At 42.3% G+C, this 27150-nt stretch overlaps 1 protein-coding gene across 2 annotated transcripts in view; it reads left to right on the forward strand.

The window, feature by feature from the left end:
- Window positions 1-27150, forward strand: part of SACM1L (SAC1 like phosphatidylinositide phosphatase) — a 207886-nt gene that overhangs the window by 39309 nt on the left and 141427 nt on the right. The window contains exons 2-3 of one of the 2 annotated variants that reach the window (XM_063452016.1): window positions 10708-10805; window positions 13645-13719. In XM_063452016.1, the coding sequence (XP_063308086.1) occupies window positions 10708-10805; window positions 13645-13719 (173 nt within the window). The remainder of the gene's footprint in view (window positions 1-10707; window positions 10806-13644; window positions 13720-27150) is intronic. The other variant, XM_063452017.1, reaches the window with a different exon arrangement.

Below are 27150 nucleotides of genomic sequence, written 5' to 3' on the forward strand. Positions count from 1 at the left end.
TTTATGCTGTGCAGATCTTACTGTCAGCATGGATGCTCGGCAGTGAAGGTCTCCCGTGTCACCAGCCCCCCCACACGGGTCAGAGGTTTTAGAGGTATGATTTTTTATGTTTCTAATCTTTAAAACTCTCTGTTTTTATTGTTTCTACAAATATGGTTTATTTGCTTATGTATTGCAGATATGTCTAGTCCTGTCTCTACTGATAATATGGATAAAGACAAAGTGCCTACTCCTGCTTCTAAAAAAGCCAGTTCCAAAGCTAAACATCTCTGTTGTAGTGAATGCTCCACTCCTTTACCAGATGGTTTTAAAAGGAAAGTCTGTAATATTTGCTCTTCTTTGACGCTAGAAAAATCCAAGCAACAAGAGATGAAATCCTTTTTGTCTTGGTTTCAGGATAATCTGGCCCAGACTTTTGAGTCTTTTAAAGAGCCGGCTCACACTTCTCCTGTAAAAGCTACTAAACAGAAGTCTAAAAAGAAGAGAACACCGTCTAGTTCAGAACTCTCCTCGGGTGAATGATCTTTTTCATATTCAAAATCCTCTAGCGACTCTTCTGATACTGAGGTTGGGTTTCATCATGATGAATTGAGAAAATGTATTAAAGAGGTTAATGTTATCCTTTCTGATGAAACGATAGACAAATCCAAGAGTAAAGCACTTCCAGTCCAACAAAAAATGCTGGATTTAATTTTCAGAGAATGGAAGAACCCTGAGAAAAGGGCTTTTATCTCCAGACATTTTAAAAGTATTGTTAAAATGGAGGAGGAAGATAAATGGGAAGAACTACCGGCAGTTGATGTACAAGTGGCTCAATTGTCTAAAAAAACTACCATACCTATTGGGGAAGTTTCTGGTCTGAAAGACCCTATGGATAAGAGGGCTGAAAATTCCAGCAGAAGGGCTTATCAGGCTGCAGGTTTTCAGGCTAAAGTAGCATTAGCCGGGGCTTCGGTGCTGCTCAGAATCTTTGGCTTAATGCTTTGGAAGAATGTCTGGGTGATAACCAAAACAAAGGCCTTTCCCTCCTGTTCCAGAATTTAAGGTTGTCTAATGAGTACCTTATGGATATTGTCACGGAGGTGATTAAGCTTTCGGCTCGTGTCATGGGTTTGACATCTGTGGTTTGAAGGGCACTGTGGCTTAAGGCCTGGACAGCAGACACTGCATCAAAATCTGCATTATGTGAACTTCCCTTGGAGAAGAAAAAGTTGTTTGGTTCTCCTCTAGAAGAGTTAATCCGACAGATGTCGGAAACCAAGAAGGCCTTGCCTCAAGACAGAAAATATGCCTGGAAACCCAGGTATCGAAATTTCCAATTCAAAAACCCTAGGGGCTTTCAAGAAAAACCCAGGTTTTTCGTCAACAAAGGAGAAATCCAAGATTTGACACACAAAAAGACAATAAGTCTGACAGAAACACGTTTCTGACGCCATCAGAGTGGGCGGGAGGTTGCAAGGTTTTGTTCACAGATGGAGGGAGACGACTACAAATCCATGGATTTTAAATCTGGTGCAAATAGGATACCGAATAAAATTCTTAGATGTTCCAAGACCAAGTTTCCTTGTCTCCTCCTAATGGTCGATGTTAAAAAAAAAAAAAAAAAAAAAACAAGCCCTTTTTTCTGCTACGGTCTCCATATTAAGAAAAGGTGTGGTAGAAAGGATTCCAACTTCCCAAGTATATCAGGGTGTATACTCCCGGTTGTTCCTAGTCCCAAAACCGGACATGTCTTTTCGTCCAATCTTGGATCTAAAAACCCTGAACAAGCTCATTCCTTACCAACATTTCAGAATGGAGACTATAGCGTCTGTCACTCATATACTTCGAAAAGGAGATTTCATGGCAACTTTGGATCTAAAGATGCCTATCTGCATATTCCTATGCATGTGAAATCAAGAAAATACTTAAGGTTTGCTATAAGGAAAGGGAAAAATGTCCATTTCCAATTCAGAGCCCTTCCATTCGGGCTAGCTTCAGCACCCAGGATTTTTACAAAGGTCCTCACACCTGTCACAGCTTTTTTGAGGTTGCAAGGAATCACAGTAGTACCTTATTTAGACGACTGGTTAATAAAGGCATATTCAAGAGGCGCTCTAGAATCAGATGTGGCCTATACACTAGAAATCCAAGAACATGGTTGGATTATCAACTTAGAAAAATCACACCTTACCCCCTACAAGGTCTATCCTGTTTCTAGGGTGTTTGATCAAGTCAGACACTCGGTTCATCTGACAAGAGAAAAAAGATAAAGATTTTAATAAAAAACCTTCTTCTGATGTCAGAATGTTCAGTGAGGAAAGCCATGCAGGTTTTAGGTCATCTGACCTCTACAATCACGGCAGTAAAATGGGCCAGAGCGGAATCAAGGCCCTGACAGTGGGAAATTCTTGTCCAATGGTCAAAGAAGGAAGAAGACTTTGATGCATTAATGAGTATATCAGATCATACAAAAGAAAAAAAATATCTTGGTGGCTAGAGGAAAAATTCATTACAGAAGGCCTGTCTTTTCGTCAGAAATCTTGAATCGTAATTTCTACAGACGCTTCAAATACAGGTTGGGGAGCTCACCTCCTGTATCACTTAAGACAATGTGTTTGCTCGAAAAAGGAAACAAAGGAATCTTCAAATTTCAAAGAGTTGTTAGCAGTACTCTACGCTCTTCAGCAGTTCAAGGTTTTCATTGTAGGAAAAGCTGTAAAAATCCAGTCGGACAATCAGACTACTGTCTCCTACCTGAACAAACAAGGTGGTACAAGAGTAAAGAAACTGTATCTCCTTTGCTCACGGATTATGTCCTGGGCTCAAAGTCATCTAGACGACATTTCAGCTGTTCACATTCGTGGTATAGACAACGTGGTAGCAGACGATTTAAGCAGATCAAAATGGTCCCAGAATGAGTGGTCTCTCAATCAAGAAATGTTCGCTCAGCTGGTGGAGAGATTCGGTCTTCCAGTCATAGACCTTATGACAAGAAGATCCAATGCAAAAGTGAGATTGTTTGCCTCCCTCTTCAAGGTAGACAGGCCGCTGATAATGGGTGGTCTTTCGATACGTTGGGAGTTTCCCCTTGCTTACATTTTTCCCCCAGTAAGCCTTAACCCGAGAATTCTGCAAAAGGTAACATCAGATCAAGCGCATATTCTCGCCATAATACCGTACTGGCCAAACCGCAGCTGGTTCTCGGTTTTGAAGAAAATGGCTTTAAAGTACTGGATTCTTCCGGTAACACCGGATCTTCTGGAAAACGAGGGAATTCCAGTAGAAGTATAGAACATGTTCAGGTTGACAGCTTGGCTGCTGCAAGACTAATTCTGCATAATAGCGGTATTAAAGAAGAGAGGTTTCAGTTACTGTTAAATTCTACCAGGAGCTCTACCTCTTCTATCTACTTAAAGATTTGGACGAGATTTCTTCACTGGTGCATTTCTAATCGTTGCATAGGATCTTTTCCTTCTACTGATACTATCCTTCATTTTTTACAAGATGGTCTTGCTCAAGGTTTTAGTCTGTCTACCCTCAAATTCCAAGTTTCCGCTCTCAGTCATTTTTTGGTAAAAAATTGGGCTTCTAATCCTCTAATTACGAGATTTTTTTTAAAGCTGTAAGGCTTGTAAAGCCTCCTAGGAAAATCTGTCTTTAGTTTTGAAATCTCCGTGTACTCAGCCTTTTGAACCTTTGGAAAAAGCTTCATTGAAGAATCTGTCCCTGAAGACCGTGTTTTTGGTGGCCATTACTTCAGCTAAGAGGATAGGTGAACTCCAGGCCCTTTCTTCATCTCCTGACTTTACAAAATTTCATCCGGATAAAGTGGTTATCTCCTCCAAGGTTATCAACCAACCTATTTTTCTTCCTTCCTTTAATGGTCCATCTATGCCAGAATGGGAATTTGATTGGAGACAACTAGATGTGGGTAGGTCTCTGAAAATCTACTTAGACCGCTCCTCTGCGTATAGGATGACTGATCATCTATTTGTGAATTTCTTGGGAAAATGTAAAGGCCAAGTTGCCTCCAAGGCCACTTTGGCAAGATGGCTGGTGGATACTATAAAATGTGCCTATTCTTCCTCGAATCTACCTCTGCCTGCCTCCTTGAAAGCACATTCTACTAGAGCCATGGATGCCTTTTGGGCCAAAAAAGCATGTGCCTCTCCGGAAGATAAATGCAAGGCGGCTACCTGGTCTTCTTTCAACACTTTTGTCAAACATTACAGGCTAGACGTATTCTCTGCCTCTGACGCTGATTTTGTGCACAAGGTGTTACAAGCGGTTATTGCCTAAATTCCCGCCCTTAGTCTGGGATCTCGATATATCCCTATTGTACTGCCACCAGATGTCAGGAAAAACTGTAATTTTACTCACCATAAATTCCTTTTTCCTTAATATGGTGGCAGTACATTAATCCCTCCCTTTATGTATATATTTATTTTTTGGTGTTCTATGGTACGTACGGAGGTCCTAGGGCTGGTTGGGTCTCTTATACCTGGTAAGGGGAGGAACTTTTTATGTTAATTATATATTTCAGATGCTTGTCCCGAGGGAAGAGTACATCCCTATTGTACTGCCACCATATTAAGGAAAAAGGAATTTACGGTGAGTAAAATTGCAGTTTTCTGCCATTTTGACACACAAAGTGAGTTTGCACAGTATATTTTGCAAACCTTATGTGTGCTACGACTGTATAATACTACATATGCTGCTCAGCAATGTCGTCTGAGTACAGCAATACCCACGTATGTACCTTTGCCAGGTATATGTGGATGTTGAAGGGGCACTTTTGAGACGCAGCCATTCAGTTGTTTTCTAACTCTAAAGTTTTACGCTTTGTCCATGTTCCATTTTGGAGTAGTTTAGCTGGTTGGTTATTCAAACTTTCCCACAAACACATACTATTTATTAAAGAATAAACCCCGGGGTAATTCAAAAGGCATATTTTGAACCTTAGCGTGGATCATTTTTTCTCTAGTTTGTTCCAGGTGTAGTGGTAATGAGCATTTGTAAATGTATTTTTTTACTTTTTAAAACTTTTTTTTTTTTTAACTTTTTTTCGCTTATTAAATCTTTTTAACTTTCTTAACTTTTTTTACACAATTAACATTTTTACAAACTTTTTTTTACCATTCCTGACTAGCAGAAAGCAGCATTAACAGTAAATTCCCCAATTCCCAAATTTCCCATAACTCCCACCCACCCCAGCTAGCAAAATATATAATTTTAAAATATTTAAATTAATTAATGAAATTAATTGAACCCCTGAGGGTTAAAAAAAAAATTGGATCACAGTATAATACTGTGATCTGTATTTTGATCACTGTAGGTAGTGATCAACTGGCAGAGAAGGGGTTAATGTTTATTAGGACTGGGTAAAGGGGGTGGGATTTTTTTGTTACTTTTTGAAAAGTTATTAAAACATTTTTAGAAAACTTTTTACTCCTTTTTTTTTTAACGTTAACACCTAGCTACCTAACAGCAAATTTCCCAATTCAACACTAACTTCCACCCACCCCAGCTAGCTAAATATATAATTTAAATATATTGTAATAAAATAATAAAATAAATTTTAACCCCTGAGAAGTAAAAAAAAAAAAAAAGTAATCAATTGACCGTAAAATGTAGTCCCTGCCAATTGATCACTGTAGTCAGTGATCAATTGGCAGGGAAGGGGTTAATTTTATTAAAGCAGGGGTAGGAGGTGGAGGGATTTTAAACTAACAATTTTTTATTTATTTTTTTACAGGGAGAAGATTCTCCCTGCACTTCACACAGAACGCCGAAGCACAGGGGGGCGGGTCAGAAGTCCCTAAAGCACATGTGCTCGCTCTAACAGCCTGTCAGAGCGATCACTGCTGCAGGGACAGTGCGATCAGGTGCTCCCAGTCTGCCTTGATCTGGAGTTAACTTTAGCGCATGACGGACCTGGTCCGTCATCCGGCGTTAAGTGCTTTCCCGGCATGACGGACCAGGTCCGTCATTCGTCATTAAGGGGTTAAGGCACTTATCACAATGTAAATATAAAAATCAGTGTATAATTATTGTATTTTATTTTCTATATTCACTAATAGAACTCCTTATTAATATACCGTATATACTCGAGTATAAGCCGACCCGAATATAAGCCGAGGCCCCTAATTTTATCCAAAAAAACTGGGAAAACTTATTGACTCGAGTATAAGACTAGGGTGGGAAATGCAGCAGCTACTGGTAAATTTCTAAATAAAATTAGATCCTAAAAAAAATATATTAATTGAATATTCATTTACAGTGTGTGTATAATGAATGCAGTGTGTGCGTATGTGTGTGTGTATGAGTGCAGCGTGTGTGTGTGTGTGTGTGTGCATGAATGCAGTGTGTGTGTGTATGAATGCAGTGTGTGAATGCAGTGTGTGCAGGGCCGGTGCAAGGATATTTGCCGCCGTAGGCAAAACAATTTTTGCCGCCCCCTCCCCCCCCCATATGTCCTGACTTCCCCTCCTCCTCCCTCAGTGGTCCTTACCTCCCCACCCCCGTGTTCCTTCACCCCCCCCCCCAGTGGTCCTGACTCACCCCTCCCCTAGTGGTCCTTACCCTCCCCTCCCCTAGTGGTCCTTACTTCCCCCTCCCCTAGTGGTCCTTACTTCCCCCTCCCCTCCCATAGTGGTCCTTATCCCACCCCCTCCCTCTCATAGTGGTCCTTATCCCCCTTCTCCCTCCCATAGTGTTCCTTATCCCCCCCATCCCTCCCATAGTGTTCCTTATCCCCCCCATCCCTCCCATAGTGGTCCATATACCCCCCCTCCCTCCCATAGTGGTCCTTATCCCACCCCCTCCCATAGTGGTCCTTATACCCCCCCCTCCCTCCCATAGTGGTCCTTATACCCCCCTCCCTCCAATAGTGGTCCTTATCCCCCCTCCTCCCTCCCATAGGGGTCCTTATACCCCCCTCCCTCCCATAGTGGTCATTATCCCCCCCTCCCTCCCATAGTGGTCCTTATCCCCCCCTCCCTCCCATAGTGGTCCTTATACCCCCCTCCCTCCAATAGTGGTCCTTATCCCCCCCCTCCCTCCCATAGTGGTCCTTATCCCCCCCCCCCCTCCCATAGTGGTCCTTATCCCCCCCTCCCTCCCATAGTGGTCCTTATACCCCCCCTCCCTCCCATAGCGGTCCTTATACCCCCCTCCCTCCCATAGTGGTCCTTAACCCACCCCCTCCCTCCCATTGTGGTCCTTATACCCCCCCCCCTCCCATAGTGGTCCTTTTACCCCTTTTTTTATTATTAATTTTTTTTTATTATTATTATTATTTTTTTTATTATTATTTCTTATTTTATTTATATATTTTTTTTTTTCGTCCCCCGTCCCTGCTTGATATATGGCAGGGAGGGGGGCTCTCCTTCCCTGGTGGTCCAGTGGCAGTTCAGTGGGGGGGAGAGGGGGGCTGGCAGAGCTGTAACTTACCTGTCCTGCAGCTCCTGTCAGCTCTCTCCTCCTCTGCGCCGTCCGGTCAGCACCTCGGTCAGCTCCCAGTGTAAATCTCGCGAGAGCCGCGGCTCTCGCGAGACTTACAGTGTAAGCTGACAGAAGAGCAGAACGGACGGCGCAGAGGAGGAGAGAGCTGACAGGAGCTGCAGGACAGGTAAGTTACAGCTCTGCCAGCCCCCCTCTCCCCCCAGTCTGTATTATGGCAATGCAAATTGCCATAATACAGACCTTGACTCGAGTATAAGCCGAGTTGGGGTTTTTCAGCCCAAAAAATGGGCTGAAAAACTCGGCTTATACTCGAGTATATACGGTATGTACCCTTCAAGTAAATTCAAGGAGTTTAATCTCACTGATAAATACAGAGATGTTGTGGATATGTTAATTTGTGTAAAAAAAAATAAATTAATTTCAAACCAGTTTTTTTCTTTAGTATTTTTTCACTTTATGATCACCGGAGAGAGCTCTTTTATAGCTAGGATTCTAGTGCTTTGTGCACAGGTATCCGGAATTATGTATCAGGGAGAGCCACTGATGGAACGCACAACACACACTAGGTGGAACGCACGGAAGTATCTGCTGGAACGCATCTTTCTTTGGGATTCACTCACGGACATACGAACAACAGCTGTGTTAAACTTAGGAACATTATATCGACGAGACAGGTGATGCAAAGTCCAATAGGAAGAAAAAGGATGCCCACTGGACCACTGGATTAGCCCTTTTTAAGGAGACTTGAGGGTGGGGGTTGTTAGGCTGATTTTGTGTGGCATATTGTCATTTTATGATTTGCTTTTAGTATATGGTTCCTGAGGAAGTTCTATTTCTAAGGACGAAACGCATAGGACTGACCACTTTCCTATTATTTATTTTTAATAATTGTTTTATGCTGTATTCAATAAAAGCTGCTTTTTTCAACTGACCACCCGAAGTCCTGTATTCCAGTGGGGTACGTCCAGGGAAGTGGACAACAGCCCCCCGCCACTATCTGGGGAGGCACCCTATGAATGCTTACTTACGCAACCTTCTTGTGAGTGCATCTAATTATTATTAATTATTAATTTTATTATGTGGATTTACACTATGTTTTGCATATTTTTTTATTTTTAGATAATCCGCTGTTTTCCTTTCTTGTTGTGTATACTTTGGTTAATGTAAGATCGCCAACTGGGGGTAACCTATTGTCCTCCCCCTTGGCCCTCTCCCATGATAGGGTGGGGCCCTAAATGAAAATGGGGGGGGACCTATTGTCCGCCTCCACCCCTGAGTGGGTATTATGTTTTTTTTTTTTTTCTTTTTTCCAGGTTTAGTTTAATCGTCTCCCCCTCATTATTTTTAAGGTGAGGGGGGTAGGTAGGGATTGATTTAATTTTATTTTGTCGTGGGATGATTAGGAGCTAGGCACCAAGGAGGGGGGGGGGTGTATTTGTACACTTAGCCCCCACCTGTCGCCCATGGGTGGGGGCAGCGGGGAGGACAATAGGTACCCCCTTATTGTTATTAAGGGCCCCTACCCGCCACTCCGGGGTGTGGTCTGGGGATGGGGGGGACAATGGGGGGTCCCTCCCCCACATTTTTATTTAGGGCCCCCACCTATCGCTCATGGGTCGGGCCGGGGGGAGGACAATAGGTCCCCCCACATTTTCATTTAGGGCACCCACCTGCCACTTACAGGTGGGGGTGGCAATAGGTCCCCCATTCAGTTTAATAGTCCCCACTCGCGTGGTACAGGTGGGGGCTCGGGAGGGGGCGATACTAGTTTTTTTAAACAGTGTGCAGCCAGAAGCTGTTTAATAGACGTGCCCCTACTACGCATAGCAAGGGGCAGACTTTACTAATACTAAGTAATCTTTACTTCATATTAGTAAATTTGGCGTTTTGGTAGATACGGAGTTATGTACTAAACGGCTGCAAGATTCATCTGCGGCATGAATAGGATCGGAGTTTCATTCATTCGAATGAAATTCCGATCCGAACAAAGTCCCAAATTGCGTCCTAAAATGAACGAACAAAATGTTCTCAATCTAATAGGACGAAATTCAGTGGTTTTGCCGGCGTTCTGTCTAAATGACAGGCGGTTTGGGAATACTGACAGGAAGCATCGCAAGATCACGGATCAAAGGTGAGAATTGTGGGATAATTTCTCTGACCACAGGAAACGTAGCACACTTTGCTCCTCTGCTGGTCAGAGATGGTCAGGCGTAGGAAACCTTCATAAGACAAAGTAGTCTCTACTTTGTCGTATGTTTTAAAGAAAACTAGAGCAGATAGGAAGATATGAAGAACAGATCCTGAGAGAAGTGGATCGAGTAAAGAAAGGTAAGTTTGGCACGACAATGCCGCTTTAACAATAAAATCACTTTTACACTGAATGTAAGATGGAGTAGTCACAGTGCCTAAAGTATCCCTTTTAAATCACTTTTTTTATTCAACCATTGCCAACCTCCCCTGGCTGTGACATTTTCTGGAAGAGATACATTTTGAAGGACTTCTAATTGGATTTGATGTTGGTTTTGGATTAAGATAATGTAAGATGATGTGTGGTTTTTCCAGGACACATCATGTAAACATTATAATGGGCAACACTTGACACAGTTGCAGTCAAATAGTCTCAGATAGACCATCTGATTTGCACAGTGCAGTGTTTTACCATGCATACGCACCAGCCTCTCAATGCTTTTCTATGCGAAAATATTAGATTAGATGAGATTGTCAATGTCTTGATAATCTTTTCCAAGGAGGCAGGACAAGCCGCCAAGAGAGCAGTGCAAGCATGGAAAACAAGGTAGCTAACTTTTAATCCTCACTGGGGGGCTTTGATCGTAATATAATATTGTTGGATAAGCTACAATTAATTACAGATATATTTGCAAACCATTATTGAGAAATATATATATATATATATATATATATATATAATACACAAGATCCAGCGCACTCTCCTATCTACTAAACAGCAACTTCAATGTTGACAGATTTTATTAGTTTTTAAAAGTTTTTTTTAAAAACACCTAATCTAGGCAAAAAAATAATGGGGATTTAGTTACATTATATGATCATGCATTGTTTATTGTATAATATGGCCCCCAGCAGCACCCCATTTAAGCATGTTCAGGTGAGTGCAACCATCCCCCATGTTTCATATATGCGCCCAGTGGCTGGAAAAGCAGTTACCCTTTAAAATGTTTTAATGTGACATAGCCACTGTAAATCTGTTTTCCATTACTCAACACCACTGTTTATTTTTCTTAGGCACACAACCCCTGAACGATTTTATGTGGAAGCATGTGATGATGGAGTGGAGGATGTCCTTTCAATAGACAGAGTGTCAACAGAAGTCACTCTTACAGGTAGCTCTATAAATCAAACTCGTTACACAAACTATAGTGTCACAGTAGTGAAACGAAATACTTTGTTTTCTTTCCTTTCTTAACCTTTACTACTTATGGAAGGTGATTCCAGATATCTTCTAACCTTGAGCAAAGGCACACTAGGCATGGAAATATAGTTCAAGAATTTGATTTAACATAAAACCATAGATGAAAGTTAAACATTGACAATTTTAGTTTATTTCTTAAGAAAAAGCAGACTATGTATCCGAGCATCTCAACATCTGACTGTGGAAAATGTTTTAAAAGCCATTTGAAAGGAAATAAGTCATCTAAACCAGTGGTCCCCAACTGAGTCCTCATGGACAACCAACGGTGCAGGATTTATGTATTTCCCTGTTTCATTCCAATGGAGATGCTGACAGAACCTGGACTGTTGGTGGTTGGTGGTGATTTGGGATCCACTGATCTAAACAACTTTAGCTTAAAGGAACTGTGCAGGTAAATCAAATGCATATCCTTCTTCTTCCCCCCCCTCCCCCCAACAGTAAGCCTACTGTAACTAAATGCTTTCCCCCCTAAATAGTGTAAAACTTTGCTTTAGAAGTACCTCTTGTAATCTTTACTTTGATTAGATTTTCTCTCTGATTTTGATACCGGAGAAACTGACGGAAGCCAAGCACAGAGAGATGGACACAGGTTTCTTCAGAAAGGAAGAGATTCTTTATTCGATTCACCGAACGGGACTCAGAGGGACTAATGTCACCAAAATACAACAAGATCTGAGCCCCGGACAATAGTGTAGGTTCCTTATATAGGCGTGTAACTCCACCCATAATTAGCTCCACCCACACATACTCTTACCCAATCAATCGAACAAGAACTAACCTGTTTGACCACATGGCTTGCCCAGCACAATGGAGGAGGGGAATACTACATCCTGTATTCTCGCACATGCTCCGTACACTACTGATTGTATCTTTGCCACGTGCAACCAACCGACCGATACACCAGTATATGCACGTACACATGCCACGTGGTAATCTCTGCCTACTAAATTTATTATTACCGAGATTCCACCACATTCCCCCCTTTGATGCTTCTGATATTTTCACAATTCCAGAGGCATCACTTAACCATACTTTGCATATACCTCAGGTTGCCAAGAACCAGACCAGACCTTGCGACTAATGACCTGAATCCCTCAACATTACTCTTCCTGCACTGGTTCTCCCTGATTTAGAGCCTCATATCTATATATGGCCATTATCTGTGCAACAGCCTTTCTTTCTGCTATATTTTCTATAATGCCCTGCACAGACCTAACTACCAAAGGAACAAGACATGGTAGAAGAAGACACAGCATTAAGATTAGCATGACTCCACCTACCAATTCCTTAAGTCCTCCAAACTGCTCATACCAATTACCAAACCAACTACTTGGATTATACCCTTTCCATACCTGAGTAGGCACATGCGCTAGTTTAACCATATGGCTAGTAAGCTCAGCTATTGCTTGCCCTTCATCATCTATTTGAAGATAACAATTGCTTAAATTAAACTTCCCACATACACCTCCCTCTACTGCCAATAGGTAATCCAAAGCTAATCTATTTTGGTAAACGGCTGTCCTCATCCTAGTATTATGCTTCGCTAGGAGATTGAGCGCTTGCGATGTCTCGTTGGTAATTATCTCAACCACTGCCTGTAACCTTATAATACGGTTGAGCATATATATTGGGGTTCTATATCCAAAAGTACCATCCTCTGCCCATGTAGCTGGCCCATAATAATCTATAATACGCTGGGGAGGCCATTCATTATCTTCCCAGGTACCTATCTCTCGGGGTCCCCTTTTCTTCCTATGATTCACATCATACACTTTAACTCCCAAAGTCTCTCCTGTTTCAATATTCAACAAGAAGGATGGTTTGAGCATACCTAAGACACATGCCCCTTCCCAGTCCTGTGGTAACTCCGAATAGGCTTTCTTACCACAGATCCAGTACAAATTTGCTGGGGCTTTCCAACTAGATGTGATGGATAAGTCAAACCACACGTCCTTTAAATTGGCATAACTTGCAAACGGGTTAGGTGGTTCTGAGACATTTGAAGCCGACCACCAGGTTGTATTCCTTGTATTATCATCATAAGCTTTTTGCCCTAGACAAGTCAATTCTCCTACAGATGTATTAAACATTATTCCTTTCCTTGCTATGCAAACATAACCTATAATGGAGGTCTTTAATCGCCACTCAGATTTATCTCTAACACTCATTTGATAATCGGCTTGAGAAGATATTATTTGTTAAATTGTCTCAGAACCAGAATACATTACCTCCTTTGCTTCCCAGGGCCATTGGTCTGCCATGTTAGTACCTTCAAACACATAGCAGTTGGTCACATTAAGACTACCAGCAATACTCTCAGCTAGATCAATAAACAGGTTTTTAGCATTATGGGGGATCTTATTTTCTACACTCATCTCTTCATAAAAAGAATGGAAAACCTGATGAGTTTGGGATGCTACGGTATCGGTCTCTATCCCTATAAATAATATTGTCCCAGGATCCAAACCCGTCCCATATATCTGGAACCCAAATAAGTTTCCGAACCTATCTATAAATTGTTCAGGATTATTAATAAGTATATGGACTGGGTTACACTCCATAGACTTACAAATGGTTTGGAATAATTTTTCCTCGATACTAGTGCATTATTAAAATTAGACAATTCTTGTATTTCACTGCACTTCATTTTATGAATCAACGTAACCATGTACTCTCCTGTTTACAAGACTACATAATCATGACATTTGAAACAGAGTAACTTTTTTTTTTTTCTTTTTCTCCCCTTCTAGTTAAAAAAGATATACCACCATCTGCAATTACAAGACCAATATATGGTATTTTGGGTACAATTCGACTTGTTGCAGGTGAGCATTAATGTTTTAGATTTTTGTTGCTGTATATGCCCTGCTAAGCATGTTCCCAGAATATATGTTTGACATTTTCATCATGTGGAGATGGATTTTGTCTCTTTAGCAGAAGCTACAAGACAAGTCTGCCAGATATATAAAGTATTACACACACACACACGTTTTTTTTTTTTTTTATATAGTGTCTTGAGAGAGCACACATGGTTGGTTAAAATCTTTAATGTTGTGCCCTTACATTGTGTCAAATTTCAGCATGAAAGCTCTCACTGTGATTTTTTTTTTTCTTTTTACTTTTTTCTTTTTCTTTTAATGTTGAGGATGAATTATAAATTTGGGGTGAAGGGAGCGTGTCATAGGGTCCTAAACTAAATCTCTTGACAGGAGTAATTATCCTCCACCCATCCCCCATCTCCTGTATATGATGAGGCTACCATTTCCCCCCCCCCCCTTTATTCCTTCTTTGCCTTTAATATGTTCCCCTACTCATTGACGGATACGGGGGGGGGGGCGGCGGTGGCAACGGGGCAACTCCCCTCCCCCGAGAAATATTGCTACCCGAGGCTCTCCCCTGCTGGCCCATGCAGGGCTGGTGCTATTCACAATACTATAAAGGACCCGCTGTCGAATTTGTGTTAGAACTTCTGAGTATCACTCTCGAAAACAATTACTTTCGTTTTGAAAAATATTGTTTTTTACAAATAGCAGGCACATCAATGGGAGCTGCGATGGCTCCAATGTACGCCAATACTTATATATATATAGTTACATAGTTAGCTGAAAAGAGACTTGCGTCCATCAAGTTCAGCCTTCCTCACACCTGTTTTTTGCTGTTGATCCAAAAGGCAAAAAAAAAAAAAAAAACAGTTTGAAGCACAATTTTTCAACAAGCTAGGACAAAAAATTCCTTCTTGACCCCAGAATGGCAGTCAGATTTATCCTTGAATCAAGCAGCTATTACCCTACATTGAAAGATTATATCCTTGAATATTCTGTCTTTGCAAGTATGCATCTAGTAGCTGTTTGAACATCTGTATGGACTCTGATAAAACCACTTCTTCAGGCAGAGAATTCCACATCCTGATTGTTCTTACAGTAAAAAAACCTTTCCTCTGCCTTAGACGAAATCTTCTTTCTTCCATTCTAAACGCATGGCCTCGTGTCCTATGTAAAGTCCGGTTTGTGAATAGATTTCCACACAATGGTTTGTATTGGCCCCGAATATATTTGTATAATGTTATCATATCCCCTCTCAGGCAACGTTTTTCTAAACTAAATAGGTTTAAATTTGTTAACATATGCATGAGTATGAAACCGAACACATCCTTCAAAAATATGCACATCAGATCATTCGATACTTCAGGTTTATCGATGATGTCCTAATTCTATGGGGCGGAACAAGATCTGAGGCGGTTCCGTTTGTGCAGTATCTTAATGATCTACCTACTCCAGTAAAATTCACTTCAAACATCAGTGAATTAAATATTCAATTTCTTGATATTGAGATCATGATCGCTAACCAACAACTAGAATACACCCTCTTTTCCAAACCGACTGACCGGAACACTTTACTGCATTTCAGCAGCTTTCATCCTACACATCTGAAACAATCGCTGCCCTTTTCACAATTTTTACGGGTTTTGAGAAATAACTCACTTGAAGTAAATTGTGAACAACAGCTCATTCAAATGTACGAGAAATTTCAGGTGAGGGGATACCCCAGAAAAGTTCTTGATGAGGCCTTATCAAAAGCTAAGACAGTATCTGGTCCAAAACCACGGACGGAAAGTAAAGGTGCGTTAACGAGATGCAGGTTTTCAACACTACTGAATACTGCTAGTCCAGAATTGAATCTAACTGTTAAGAGAAATTGGCACACATTGGAGCTAGATCCCACTCTTCCAGAGATCTTTCAACAAACACCTATGCTCTGTTACCGAAGGAACAGGAATTTGAGAGATATGTTGGTGAAGACCTATCCTCAACATTGTTATGAGAAGACGAGAGCGGGGAACACTAACGTAGGGTGTGTGAGATGTTTGGGGTGTGTGACATGTGGTCATCTCATTCCTTCCAAAATCTTTACACACCCCTATACAGGACAAGTGTATAAAATTCGACAGCGGATACACTGTCGTACAAATCACGTAATTTACAAACTGACCTGTCCATGTGGATTAAATTACGTGGGTAAAACAGAGACAGCTCTCTGTCAGAGAATTAGAGGCCATAGATCAAGTATCCGGCTTGCCTATCGGGATGGCAAGTCGGACAAACCTGTGGGCCGACATTTTTTACAGTTGCAACATCAACTTTCCTCATTGAGATGCATAGCCATAGAACATGTCCCAATGCCAAATCGTGGGGGTAATAGAGCCAAATTACTATTACAAAGGGAAGCCTATTGGATTCATCAATTAGGAACATTGTCTCCTAAGGGTCTCAATGAGAAATGCTTGTACAGTATATTCTTATGAGATAGACATGTTTTGAATTACATAGAAATGCTCCCTATGATAGCGATATATAAAGGCACATACAATTATCGGATTTACCAACTAGGATCATTGTCCCAAGAGTGTCTCAATGGGAAAAGGTTCATAAAAATGTTTCCTCTGACAATGATATGTATAGGCACAAATAGTTCTAGTGTAAGTGTAAGACAGTGATTGTTTGTGATTTTCTTGATAATTTTGATTTTCTGATATTCCTTTGATATTTTGTTGATATCTTTAGAATTTTTTGATTGTGGTTGCTTTTATATACTTGATCTTAAAATTACAGTTTTTATATATAGTTTATTCATATTGAGGTACACACACACAGTCAATGTTCAAATATGGGATAAATAACTGGTGGGCATATTAAATTGTCCTTGAGTATTATTAGTAAGCTATACATACATATATAGTCGAGACATTTTTAACTAGAGTTTGTTTTTTTCTTATTTTGCACTACATGAACAGGAATGTACATAATCCTCCCCATTATAATAATGTTTATCACTTGTGACTTATGATTTTTCACTCTCATTTTGAAGTTTTTGACACAACACTGTATCTAATTTAGTGCCCACTACACTAGTTACACATCATGAGTATGAAGAGAATTGCTGGCAGTACTCCTGATTTACAATCACTTTGGGATCTAGAATATCCCACATCTCTAAGGATTCACTAATTACTAATACACTGTCTTTTATATATATATGTGTCTATGTTTAATATGGTATGTGAATTATTATTCCCAATACCGGGACTGCTCACTCCCGTGAGCCCAAGGTGTTATATGCCGTCGTCTTTTATTAATTTTCGCTAGTAAAGCGATCAAAATAACATAGAAGGAAAGTGTCCATCTCAGGACACCGTAGTAAAGAGCTAGAACCAATGGGACGTCGGCGTCCTTGGTTGCCTAGCACCTACGGAACTTGTCCAATGAGAATGTGAGCGGCGGTCAGGTGACGAACCCGGAAATGAATCCGGACGTGACACCTGTGGCAGCAAACGGCAATGAGCAGCCCCTGATCATCAGCTGTATGTAAGTACCTCATTTAATTAATTGTTAATTCATTTTGTCCCCTATATAAGAGTGTATTTCTCACATTATGACTTTGTATGTCCTGATGAAAGCTCCCTAAGAGGAGCTGAAACGTTGATTTTTTTTGCACAGTAAAATTACTTTGACGAAATCCTTGAGTGCCGGTTTCCTATTATCCTCTATATACCCAGCATATACACATGGGTTAACTCCTCCCCTACAGCTGATAGGACAGGGAAACCACCAAGGTTTTAAAAGGAGGCTCCATCCCTAAGGTCCTCAGTCTTTTTCCTGTCCTACAGCCCTTAGGACGTGAGCAATTTGCTCCCTTTACTTACGGACATGTATGTTTTTTTTATCTTCATTACTTTATTTGCCTGTTTTACTGTAGTGCATTATGCAGTTGTGCTTTTATGCTGTGATGCATTTAAGCTTTGATATCTTTAAACTAGTGCATTATACAGCTGTACCTTATTTTTAAGATTGTGGTACATTATGCGCTTGTGCTTTTGCTAGGAAGCATTTAAGCTGTGTTGCATTTAAGCTGTGTGGCATTTAAAACTGTTTCATTTAAATTTGCATTTAATACTGTTGCATGTAATACCGCAAGTCATTGGAAACTGCAGTACATTTGGAAAACTGCAGTGCATTTGAAGACTGATATATTTTAAAACTGTGATACATTTTGAAAACTGTTACCTTTTATATCTTGAGGTCTTTAGACTGGGGTGCCTTTAAACTGACTTTTTGCACGTGGTTGCCTTTTTAAACTCCCCTGCAGGTTCTTTTGTTATCTATTTTGCTTCCCCTCGGTCCCAGTGATTTATTCCCGGTACCCTGGGTGCTTAGGGGCCATGTAGGCTTCAGACAGAGTCCTCTCCCTGGTCTCTAAACTGCACACATGTGGGAATAGTCCCACATGTGTGCAGTTTGTGCCTTATTGGGCCTAATACAGATGACTTGCATTGTGGGAATACAAGTTGTGGCAGCCATCTTGGATAAGGGCAATTGCCAGAAAGTGCGTAAAATAAAGGGAAAATTACAGTAAACATACCACACTTATTTGGTAAGTATTTGCAGGGTCTCCAGACATGGATAAGTGCTGTCTTCAGCCTGTTTTAAGCTGTTTTGCTGGTTTCTTATAGAATTTAACAGTGCACATTTTTTCTTAATACTTTACCACAGGTAATATTTAGTTATTATTATTTGTCAGGTGTCTGATTCTTCACCAGGATCTGTTTATGAGGAGAAAACAGTGGAAGGAATCAGTTATGCACTGACTTCCTCCAGAAGGTTGTCGCTTCAGCATGACCTATCACTGTGCAGCCACATGACATGCGGGCAGGGCTTACAAAGTAAGTTCCACAGGCCTTAGGGGTAAGAAAAGAGGCCAGGCTTTACCCTGTGGAGGAAGTTATTTCCAACCCCAGAACTACACTACCTAAGTTGCACACTTATGGATCATAGGTGGACGCAGATCTGTCCAAAATTTTACGCCTACCATTGCAGGAGACCAGCCAGCTGTGATTACCGCTGCTGTTTCTACAAACATGAAATATGTGATTAAAGATCTAAAGGCTACTATGGAGAGAGATATTAAAAGCCAAGATTAAAGAGGCAGTCTGAAGTCTTCAGGTTACAACTGACTTCTTCACCAAAACTTCCCTAGATGTAACTAGGATATTCTCTGGATCAAATGGCTTTATCTATAGCAGCTAAGAAAGCATTATGGTTCTATTTCTGGGATGATGACTCATCCTCCAAGTCTGCCCTCTACACCATTCTCTTTGAAGGGGTGGTGCTGTTTGGGAAAACTTTGGATAATTCCATTGAAAAGGCGCATGAGGCCTGCAAGATATTGGTACCTTAGGATGGAAGTTCCAAGGATCCCAGCTCCTCATAGTCTGACCGGAGAACCTCCAGTGACCAGTATTTCTGAGATACATGGAGCTACTGGCCCTGCAGGGAATACTCCTGAGGTAACTCATGGCAGTTGGTAAACCAAGGTTCTAATGGAGCTATAACGCAGTCGTTTTGCTCTTCAGCTATGAACATATCTCCTCCAGTACTAGGAGCCTAATTTTTCTGATCACACATACCTGGGCTCGTCATACTCTGGAGGCTTGAGTGGTATCCATGGGCACAGAAGTCTCCATACCAACAGGAGTATTAAGACCAATGAATTAAAAGGTAAAGCACTGAAGGAAGAAGCCTTCTGGACGAAGAGGTGATTTTTTTTTTTTAGGTCCCAGAACAAGAGCAGTTCCAGGGACAAGTTTCGCCTCTCTCCTGGTGCAAAGAGGAAAAGCACATGAAAGCCTACACTGGACATAAGACTCTGAATGTCAGAGTCTTCGGGATGGAGTCAATCAGATCCATATCTCAAGCAATCTGGAAGGATAATTTCCTTACCTCTATATATCTCAAGGATGCTTACTTTCAGTCCAATCTGCAGAGATCTTCGGCATTAGCTCAGAAGAGAACCTACCATTTGGCCTCAATGTGGCCCCAAGAATCTTTATATGTGCTTATAGTGTTATTGAGAGTCCAGAACTCCACCTGGTTCCATTATCTGGAGGATCTACTTCTGATAGACTTAGACCCTTAGAAGGCAGGCACACAGAGGTATATAGTTCTTTCATAACTCCTAAAGTTTGACTGCTTGATGAATATCAAGAAAAGCAGTTTCAGACCAGCTCAGTGGTTGACATTCCCGAGTGGAAAATTCTATGCTCTGCTTTTCCCTATCTTGGGAACAGTTCCACAGATCGTAAAGGTTTTTTCTCCCAGTTTCTTCATTTCTGCTTGGTAACAGCAAGAAAATAGATGCAACTACTAGGAATCCTGGCTTCCACCAGCAGACTTGTCAGATGGGCCCAATGGCATCTCTGGATTCCTTACAGTTCTTTCCTATCTTGGTCTAACAAGAGAAAGATTATTGGAGCCAGCCACTTACTATGTCCCCATCAGTTGAGTTACACCTTATTAGCTCGAATTCCAGATTTTATAAGATTGGTTGCACAGTTTTTGAACCATGTTGCACAAAATTTCCATTCATTTGTATGGAATTAAGAGTCATTTTCAAGGTTCTTCTTCACTTCAGAGGCTTGCTGAAGAACGAGTGGGTCCAAATTTGCTCAAATATCAATTCAACTGTATCCTATATCTACCAAGATGGGTCTTACAGATACGTATTGATGGAATTCCAGCCCATAATGATCGGGGCACAGAAGAACAACCAGTGGCTCAGAATACTCGAAGATCACTAGTCGCTGTAGTGTAGTCTCCATTAGGCCTCGTGGCATGGCATCCGCCATCTTGGTTCAAGTGATAGGGCAGAGCTCTTGCGACAGGAGCTGAGCCACAAATTCCCCAGTGGCAGGCACAAGGTGACTGGGTGCTGATGTCGGGATAACCCTCGCCGGCAGGGGGAGGGGGGGGGGGGAAACAGGGACCTCTGCTGTGTTCATGTGTTCCAAAGGATGGCAAGTGGGGAGATCGGCCGCCTCTCCCCCTCTCGCACCTCCAGGTAGGCCGCAGTAACGCTTCAGGGTTAGATCGCAGGACAGGTGTTGAGAAAAACCTGGAGTGAAGCAGGCTTTGGGTCAGGGGATGCTCAGCTTGTAGTATGTGGAGGTTAACATGTGCAAAATCAGAGTATCTAGCTGAAATATTGGTTTCTCGTGTGGAGCTCGTGCCGCATGCGACCATTCAGCTTTGTAGCCGGGCCCCGCCCCCCCAGTAGTATTTTTTACATGCTAGGACCAGAATGCTCAGGTTCAGGATACACTGACTCAAATTTAGAATTTTAGTCTGATGTACATATTTTCCTGTTTTCGACTTTCCTAAAAAGGCAATGCAAAAGGTGACAGTGGAAGACTGTGTCGACTCTAATTCCTATGATGAATAAGATGATTCTGGAACCTCCAAGGGAAATTCCTGTACGTCCAGACCTATTACAAGGCCCCATGACACACCAGGATCCTCAAGTTCTGGTGTTGATGCGGGAGTCCATATTAGTAAGGCATCCCTGAGACGGTCATTGAGATCCTCTTACAATCCTATACAGGCTTTACTAAGCTTGACATGCTTTTGTCTGTTGGAATTACTCCTCGTTCAGGCCTTGAAAGGTTCTGTGTTATAACACTCTAGAGGAGCGCTTAGCTGCACTTAGCTGCATATTGAAATCATGCCTCCACTGAGTGTGGTGAAGCCAATATGTGACGTATCACTGGTCTCACGGGGCCTGACTGAACCATTATTCGAACCTCTAGAAGGAGCTTCCATGGTGGTAGCACAGAAAGTGCTGGTGGCTGGTACCCCAGTAAGGAGAATGGGTGAACTCCAGGCTTGATCCTGTGAACCCCCTTTCACTACTTTTCAACAGATATGGTCGTCTTGCATTTGGCACCTGAAGATCCTGCCTATGGTGAATGCTTATCTATGTCATTCTCTACCTGTACTGAAGGGTACCGATTGAGCGTTGATGCCCCTGGTGCTTTGCTTCATGTAAGCAACAATTGAACTCAAGCCTCCGCTGAGGGTGTTGAAACCAATATGTGACGTAAAACTGGTCTCACAGACTATTATTATTGTTACATCCCCCCCTCTCAAAATATTGTAAAGCGCTACGATATCTGTTGGCGCTATATAAATGGCAATAATAATAATAATGTGTGTATGTATATATATATATATATGTGTGTGTGTATATTTATATATACCGTATATACTAGAGTATAAGCCGAGTTTTTCAGCCCATTTTTTGGGCTGAAAAACCCCAACTCGGCTTATACTCGAGTCAAGGTCTGTATTATGGCAATTTGCATTGCCATAATACAGACTGGGGGAGAGGGGGGCTGGCAGAGCTGTACTTACCTGTCCTGCAGCTCCTGTCAGCTCTCTCCTCCTCCGCGCCGTCCGTTCAGCACCTCGGTCAGCTCCCAGTGTAAGTCTCGCGAGAGCCGCGGCTCTCGCGAGACTTACACTGGAAGCTGACAGAGGGAGCTGCACGGACGGCGCGGAGGAGGAGAGAGCTGACAGGAGCTGCAGGACAGGTAAGTTACAGCTCTGCCAGCCCCCCTCTCCCCCCCACTGGACCACCAGGGAAGGAGAGCCCCCCTCCCTGCCCTATATCAAGCAGGGAGGGGGGACGAAAAAATATATATACAAATAAAATAAGAAATAATAATAATAAAAAAAAGGAGTATAAGGACCACTATGGGGGGGGGTATAAGGACCACTATGGGAGGGAGGGGGGTATAAGGACCGCTATGGGAGGGAGGGGGGGGTATAAGGACCACTATGGGAGGGAGGGGGGGCATAAGGACCACTATGGGAGGGAGGGGGGGATAAAGACCACTATGGGAGGGAGGGGGGGGATAAGGACCACTATGGGAGGGAGGGGGGGATAAGGACCACTATGGGAGGGAGGGGGGTATAAGGACCACTATGGGAGGGAGGGGGGGGATAAGGACCACTATGGGAGGGAGGGGGGGGGGATAAGGACCACTATGGGGGGGATAAGGAACACTATGGGAGGGAGAAGGGGGATAAGGACCACTATGAGAGGATGGGGGTGGGATAAGGACCACTATGGGAGGGAGGGGGGGGGATAAGGACCACTATTGGAGGGAGGGGGGTATAAGGGCCACTATGGGAGGGAGGGGGGTATAAGGACCACTATGGGAGGGAGGGGGGTATAAGGACCACTATGGGAGGGAGGGGGGGCATAAGGACCACTATGGGGGGGATAAGGAACACTATGGGAGGGAGAAGGGGGATAAGGACCACTATGAGAGGATGGGGGTGGGATAAGGACCACTAGGGGAGGGGAGGGTAAGGACCACTAGGGGAGAGGTGAGTCAGGACCACTGGGGGGGGGGGGTGAAGGAACATGGGGGTGGGGAGGTAAGGACCACTGAGGGAGGAGGAGGGGAAGTCAGGACATATGGGGGGGGGAGGGGGCGGCAAAAAATTTTTTGCCTACGGCGGCAAATATCCTTGCACCGGCCCTGCACACACTGCATTCACACACTGCATTCATACACACACACACTGCATTCATGCACACACACACTGCATTCATGCACACACACGCTGCACTCATACACACGCTGCACTCATACACACACGCTGCACTCATACACATACGCACACACTGCATTCATTATACACACTGTAAATAAATATTCAATTAATATATTTTTTTTAGGATCTAATTTTATTTAGAAATTTACCAGTAGCTGCTGCATTTCCCACCCTAGTCTTATACTCGAGTCAATAAGTTTTCCCAGTTTTTTGGGATAAAATTAGGGGCCTCGGCTTATATTCGGGTCGGCTTATACTCGAGTATATACGGTATGTATATATATATATATGTATGTATGTATGTATGTATGTATGTATGTGTATATATATATATATATATATATATATATATATATATATATATATATATATATAATAATAATACTGTACAATGCTTGCACTCCAGTAAAATATTGGTTATAGCCCGGTGCTTGTCAGCAAAAATAATAGATATCAAAATAGGAAAAAGCACTCCAGGGACTTCTTTCAATGTGGAAAAAATAATAAACAACTTTATTCGGCAACTGCTATGAAGAGTCAACGTTTCAGTCCTATATCAGGACTTTCGTCAGGATAACAGTGCATTACAATAGTAACAGAATATATAACAAAGTAAAACAAATTAAATCAAATTCAATCAGTATTCAGTACATTAATAACAGCTGGGACTTACCCCTGACTCTGTGTACCGATCACCCTGGGCGCCAGAAAATCGCGGGCAAAATTGAGCTCCTATCATGTATTCTGCAGCTGTAAGATTTGCTGCTGTGTGCGCTCTGCGCGTCGCCCGTTACCATGGAGATCGTCCCGGGACGCAAGTCAGCGTTTGTTAGCACGTCGTCATGGCAACCAGCCGATCGAGATACGATCGGATTTCAGGGAGATTCTGTACACAAGAGACAGGGATAAAAACGAGTTGGAGTAGCTAAACAGCTAATAGCAATGTAACATGTCCGATCAGCACACACTGGGTGACTGTGCTAAACAAGTATCCACACAACTTAAGACGTGCTGCTTAAAGTAATACACATAGTATGGTATTGCCCCACAGATGGTCACCAAATACAATAAAGAAGACAATTAGGAGCATGTTCCTTGTTTCTAATGTTGGTGCTAGCCAAGAAGTGTCTTTATCCTGCATATCCCAAATAGGCAAGTGGTGTGTATCTAGCCTAGTGTAATGACATAGATATTTAGGAGTGGGTGCAGGAACACAGTATCATACAAGGTGGTCTATCTTAAAGCACAGGAAAACACTTACTTTAAATTGATGAAGACACACGGTCCCAAATAATAAGTCTTTTAGGCACTGGGGCTATGTTTATGTAGTAATTACAATGGGTAAGGTGTGCTTTACATATTATGTTAGTGGTCCATGTGTGGGTATACATACAGGGGCACAGTAATGCCAGCTGGTGAAGAAAGAAATGACATTGCTATATAGATCTGAGTGTATATTGTACGGGACCCTGAAAGGTGTTTAAATGTCAAGTACTGGTGCATATGATGATGCTGAATTGTCACAGGTAGACTAGCCCTAGGGTAATCCACATAAGTATAACGGTTACCAGACAGGGTTCTCAAATAGGGTACCAAGGGTCATTGTGGAGAGACAAAGGGATATATGTACACAACTGTATACATAAGAAATATAGCTAAAAAATGTCGCTAAAGAGTCCAATCATAAGAAGATGCCCAATGTATATTTCTCATTGAGGCCCTTGAGTTGGACAGTGTCCAGAGTTCGGATCCAATGTAGTTCTCTTTGTAATAAAAGTTTTTTATGATCGCCCCCTCTTATCGGTTGTGGGATGTGGTCTATTGCTGTGAACTTCATGGATGGCAAGGGATGGCTATTTTCCCAAAAATGCTTAGCCACTGGTAGTTCCGATCCCTTGTCTCTGTATGCTAAGCGTATACTTGATCGATGATTGCGCATCCTCTCTCTTAGGGGTAGGTCCGTTTTGCCCACATAGGCCAGTCCACAAGGGCAGACTAGTTTGTACACCACTTAGTCGCTGGTGCAGGTCAGTCTATGTCTAATGGTGTATTTCCTGCCAGTATGCGGGTGGGTGAAGGTATTACACGGTATCATGTGGCTACACGTTACGCACCCAAGGCATCTGTAGCATCCCAGGTTTGAGTGGGTGGTTGGTTGGTTGGTTGTAACAATGTATGGGGTCAGTCTTGACCAATAAATCCCTTAGGTTCTTACCCCTGCGGTAGCACATCATTGGTGGCTGTCTGAATTGACTTGGTAGACTGGTGTCATTCGTCATCATACGCCAATTACGGTTGGTGGATTCCTTGATGTGGTTAGATATAGTTGTATAAGTAATGGCAAATTGTGTAGTGTTGATATAGACAGTAGTAGCTACCACTTCTGTTCACCCACAGAAATTATTTTCAGTACATTTCGATTTTCCTGAGTGTAAAGTACCTATGGAAGATTTCTTCTCCCAAGCGGGAGGTCTATTGGAACAAGCGGAAATCTTCCAATATACAGAAGAAGATGCTGACCGGATCAGGTGGGATTCTTTAACTACAGATCTCCCACAGACAACCACACTTAAATAAATATATCTGGATCTCATACGTCTGAAAAAGAGAGAGAGACCTAGATCTACACGGATTGTTCCTGTCAGACTACCACAGAAGGTTACAGATACCGAGGTGATTTAGGATCAAGAACATCCCTACAATAGGACGAGCCAAGCCCAAAGTCTGCAAACAATGGATAGCAGTTTTGAATAAATGCTCACTGGACCTAATCCTCATTATAATAGAGGACGTTAAAGAAGATCTAATCAAAATTAGACAAAGAATTAAACAACTGGAAGCCAAAGAGGTGATCCTGCTGACATCCACAGAAGCGGCACCGACTCTCCTAAGACTGGAACAGAACGTTAAAGAATATAAGACAGATTTGATCAGATTCAAACGTGAGAAGCAAGAGAAAGTGAAAAACGACTACACTGAACATAGAGTCTACCGGTGGCTAAGTGGCCAGAACGAGGCCCCACGCTTCCTTAGGAACAGACGACCAATAATGAGACCGAGACAATTCACGATTGACAAAACTTCAGGGGAATCCACCTCCGATTCTGACACCCAACAAAGACCTGAACAGACTCAAACCTCAAGTCATTTTTTAGAGAGGGGCACAACACCAGTAGGAACTACCACACGACTACGCTCCAAACAAGACCTAGAACTAGACGCTACATCACAAGACGAGGACAGAGGGGCGGCATACACTGGTCTGAGAGGCAAACCACCAAGACGGAGGTAATCCCGGTCTTTAACCTGTCTACACGCAAATTGAGCCACTCTGAGAACCAGCTACTAATGAAGGGGCTCTCATTTGTACCCACAAACCACCCTGTCCCGCTTACCCAAGAAATCGAAAATTACAGATTCGGGAGATCGCTAAGATTGAAGGACTTCTTTAAAACAAATGTCACAGAGCATACACCGATAAACCAATTCAAACCAAAAAGCACATGGGACCCACTTCCCAATCAACCAACCATAAAAACTTTTCTGAGATCACTGAACCATGAAACTCGGCACCATCTCACTGAGACTAAGAAACCAAGATCAAATATCACCAAGGAAGAACATCAAATTATCACGTCATTGGCCAGAGACCCGAACCTGGTGAATTCGCCCAGCAGATAAGGGAGGTGGGATAGTCCTGATGAACTACAGTGATTATCGACAAGAAATCCTAACCCAGCTACAAGATACCACCACCTACTCCAAACTCACGGCTGATCCCACACAGGCAATCATGCTCAAGGT

Source organism: Pelobates fuscus, chromosome 4 (assembly GCF_036172605.1).
Source record: "Pelobates fuscus isolate aPelFus1 chromosome 4, aPelFus1.pri, whole genome shotgun sequence".
Classification (NCBI taxonomy): Eukaryota; Metazoa; Chordata; class Amphibia; order Anura; family Pelobatidae; genus Pelobates; species Pelobates fuscus.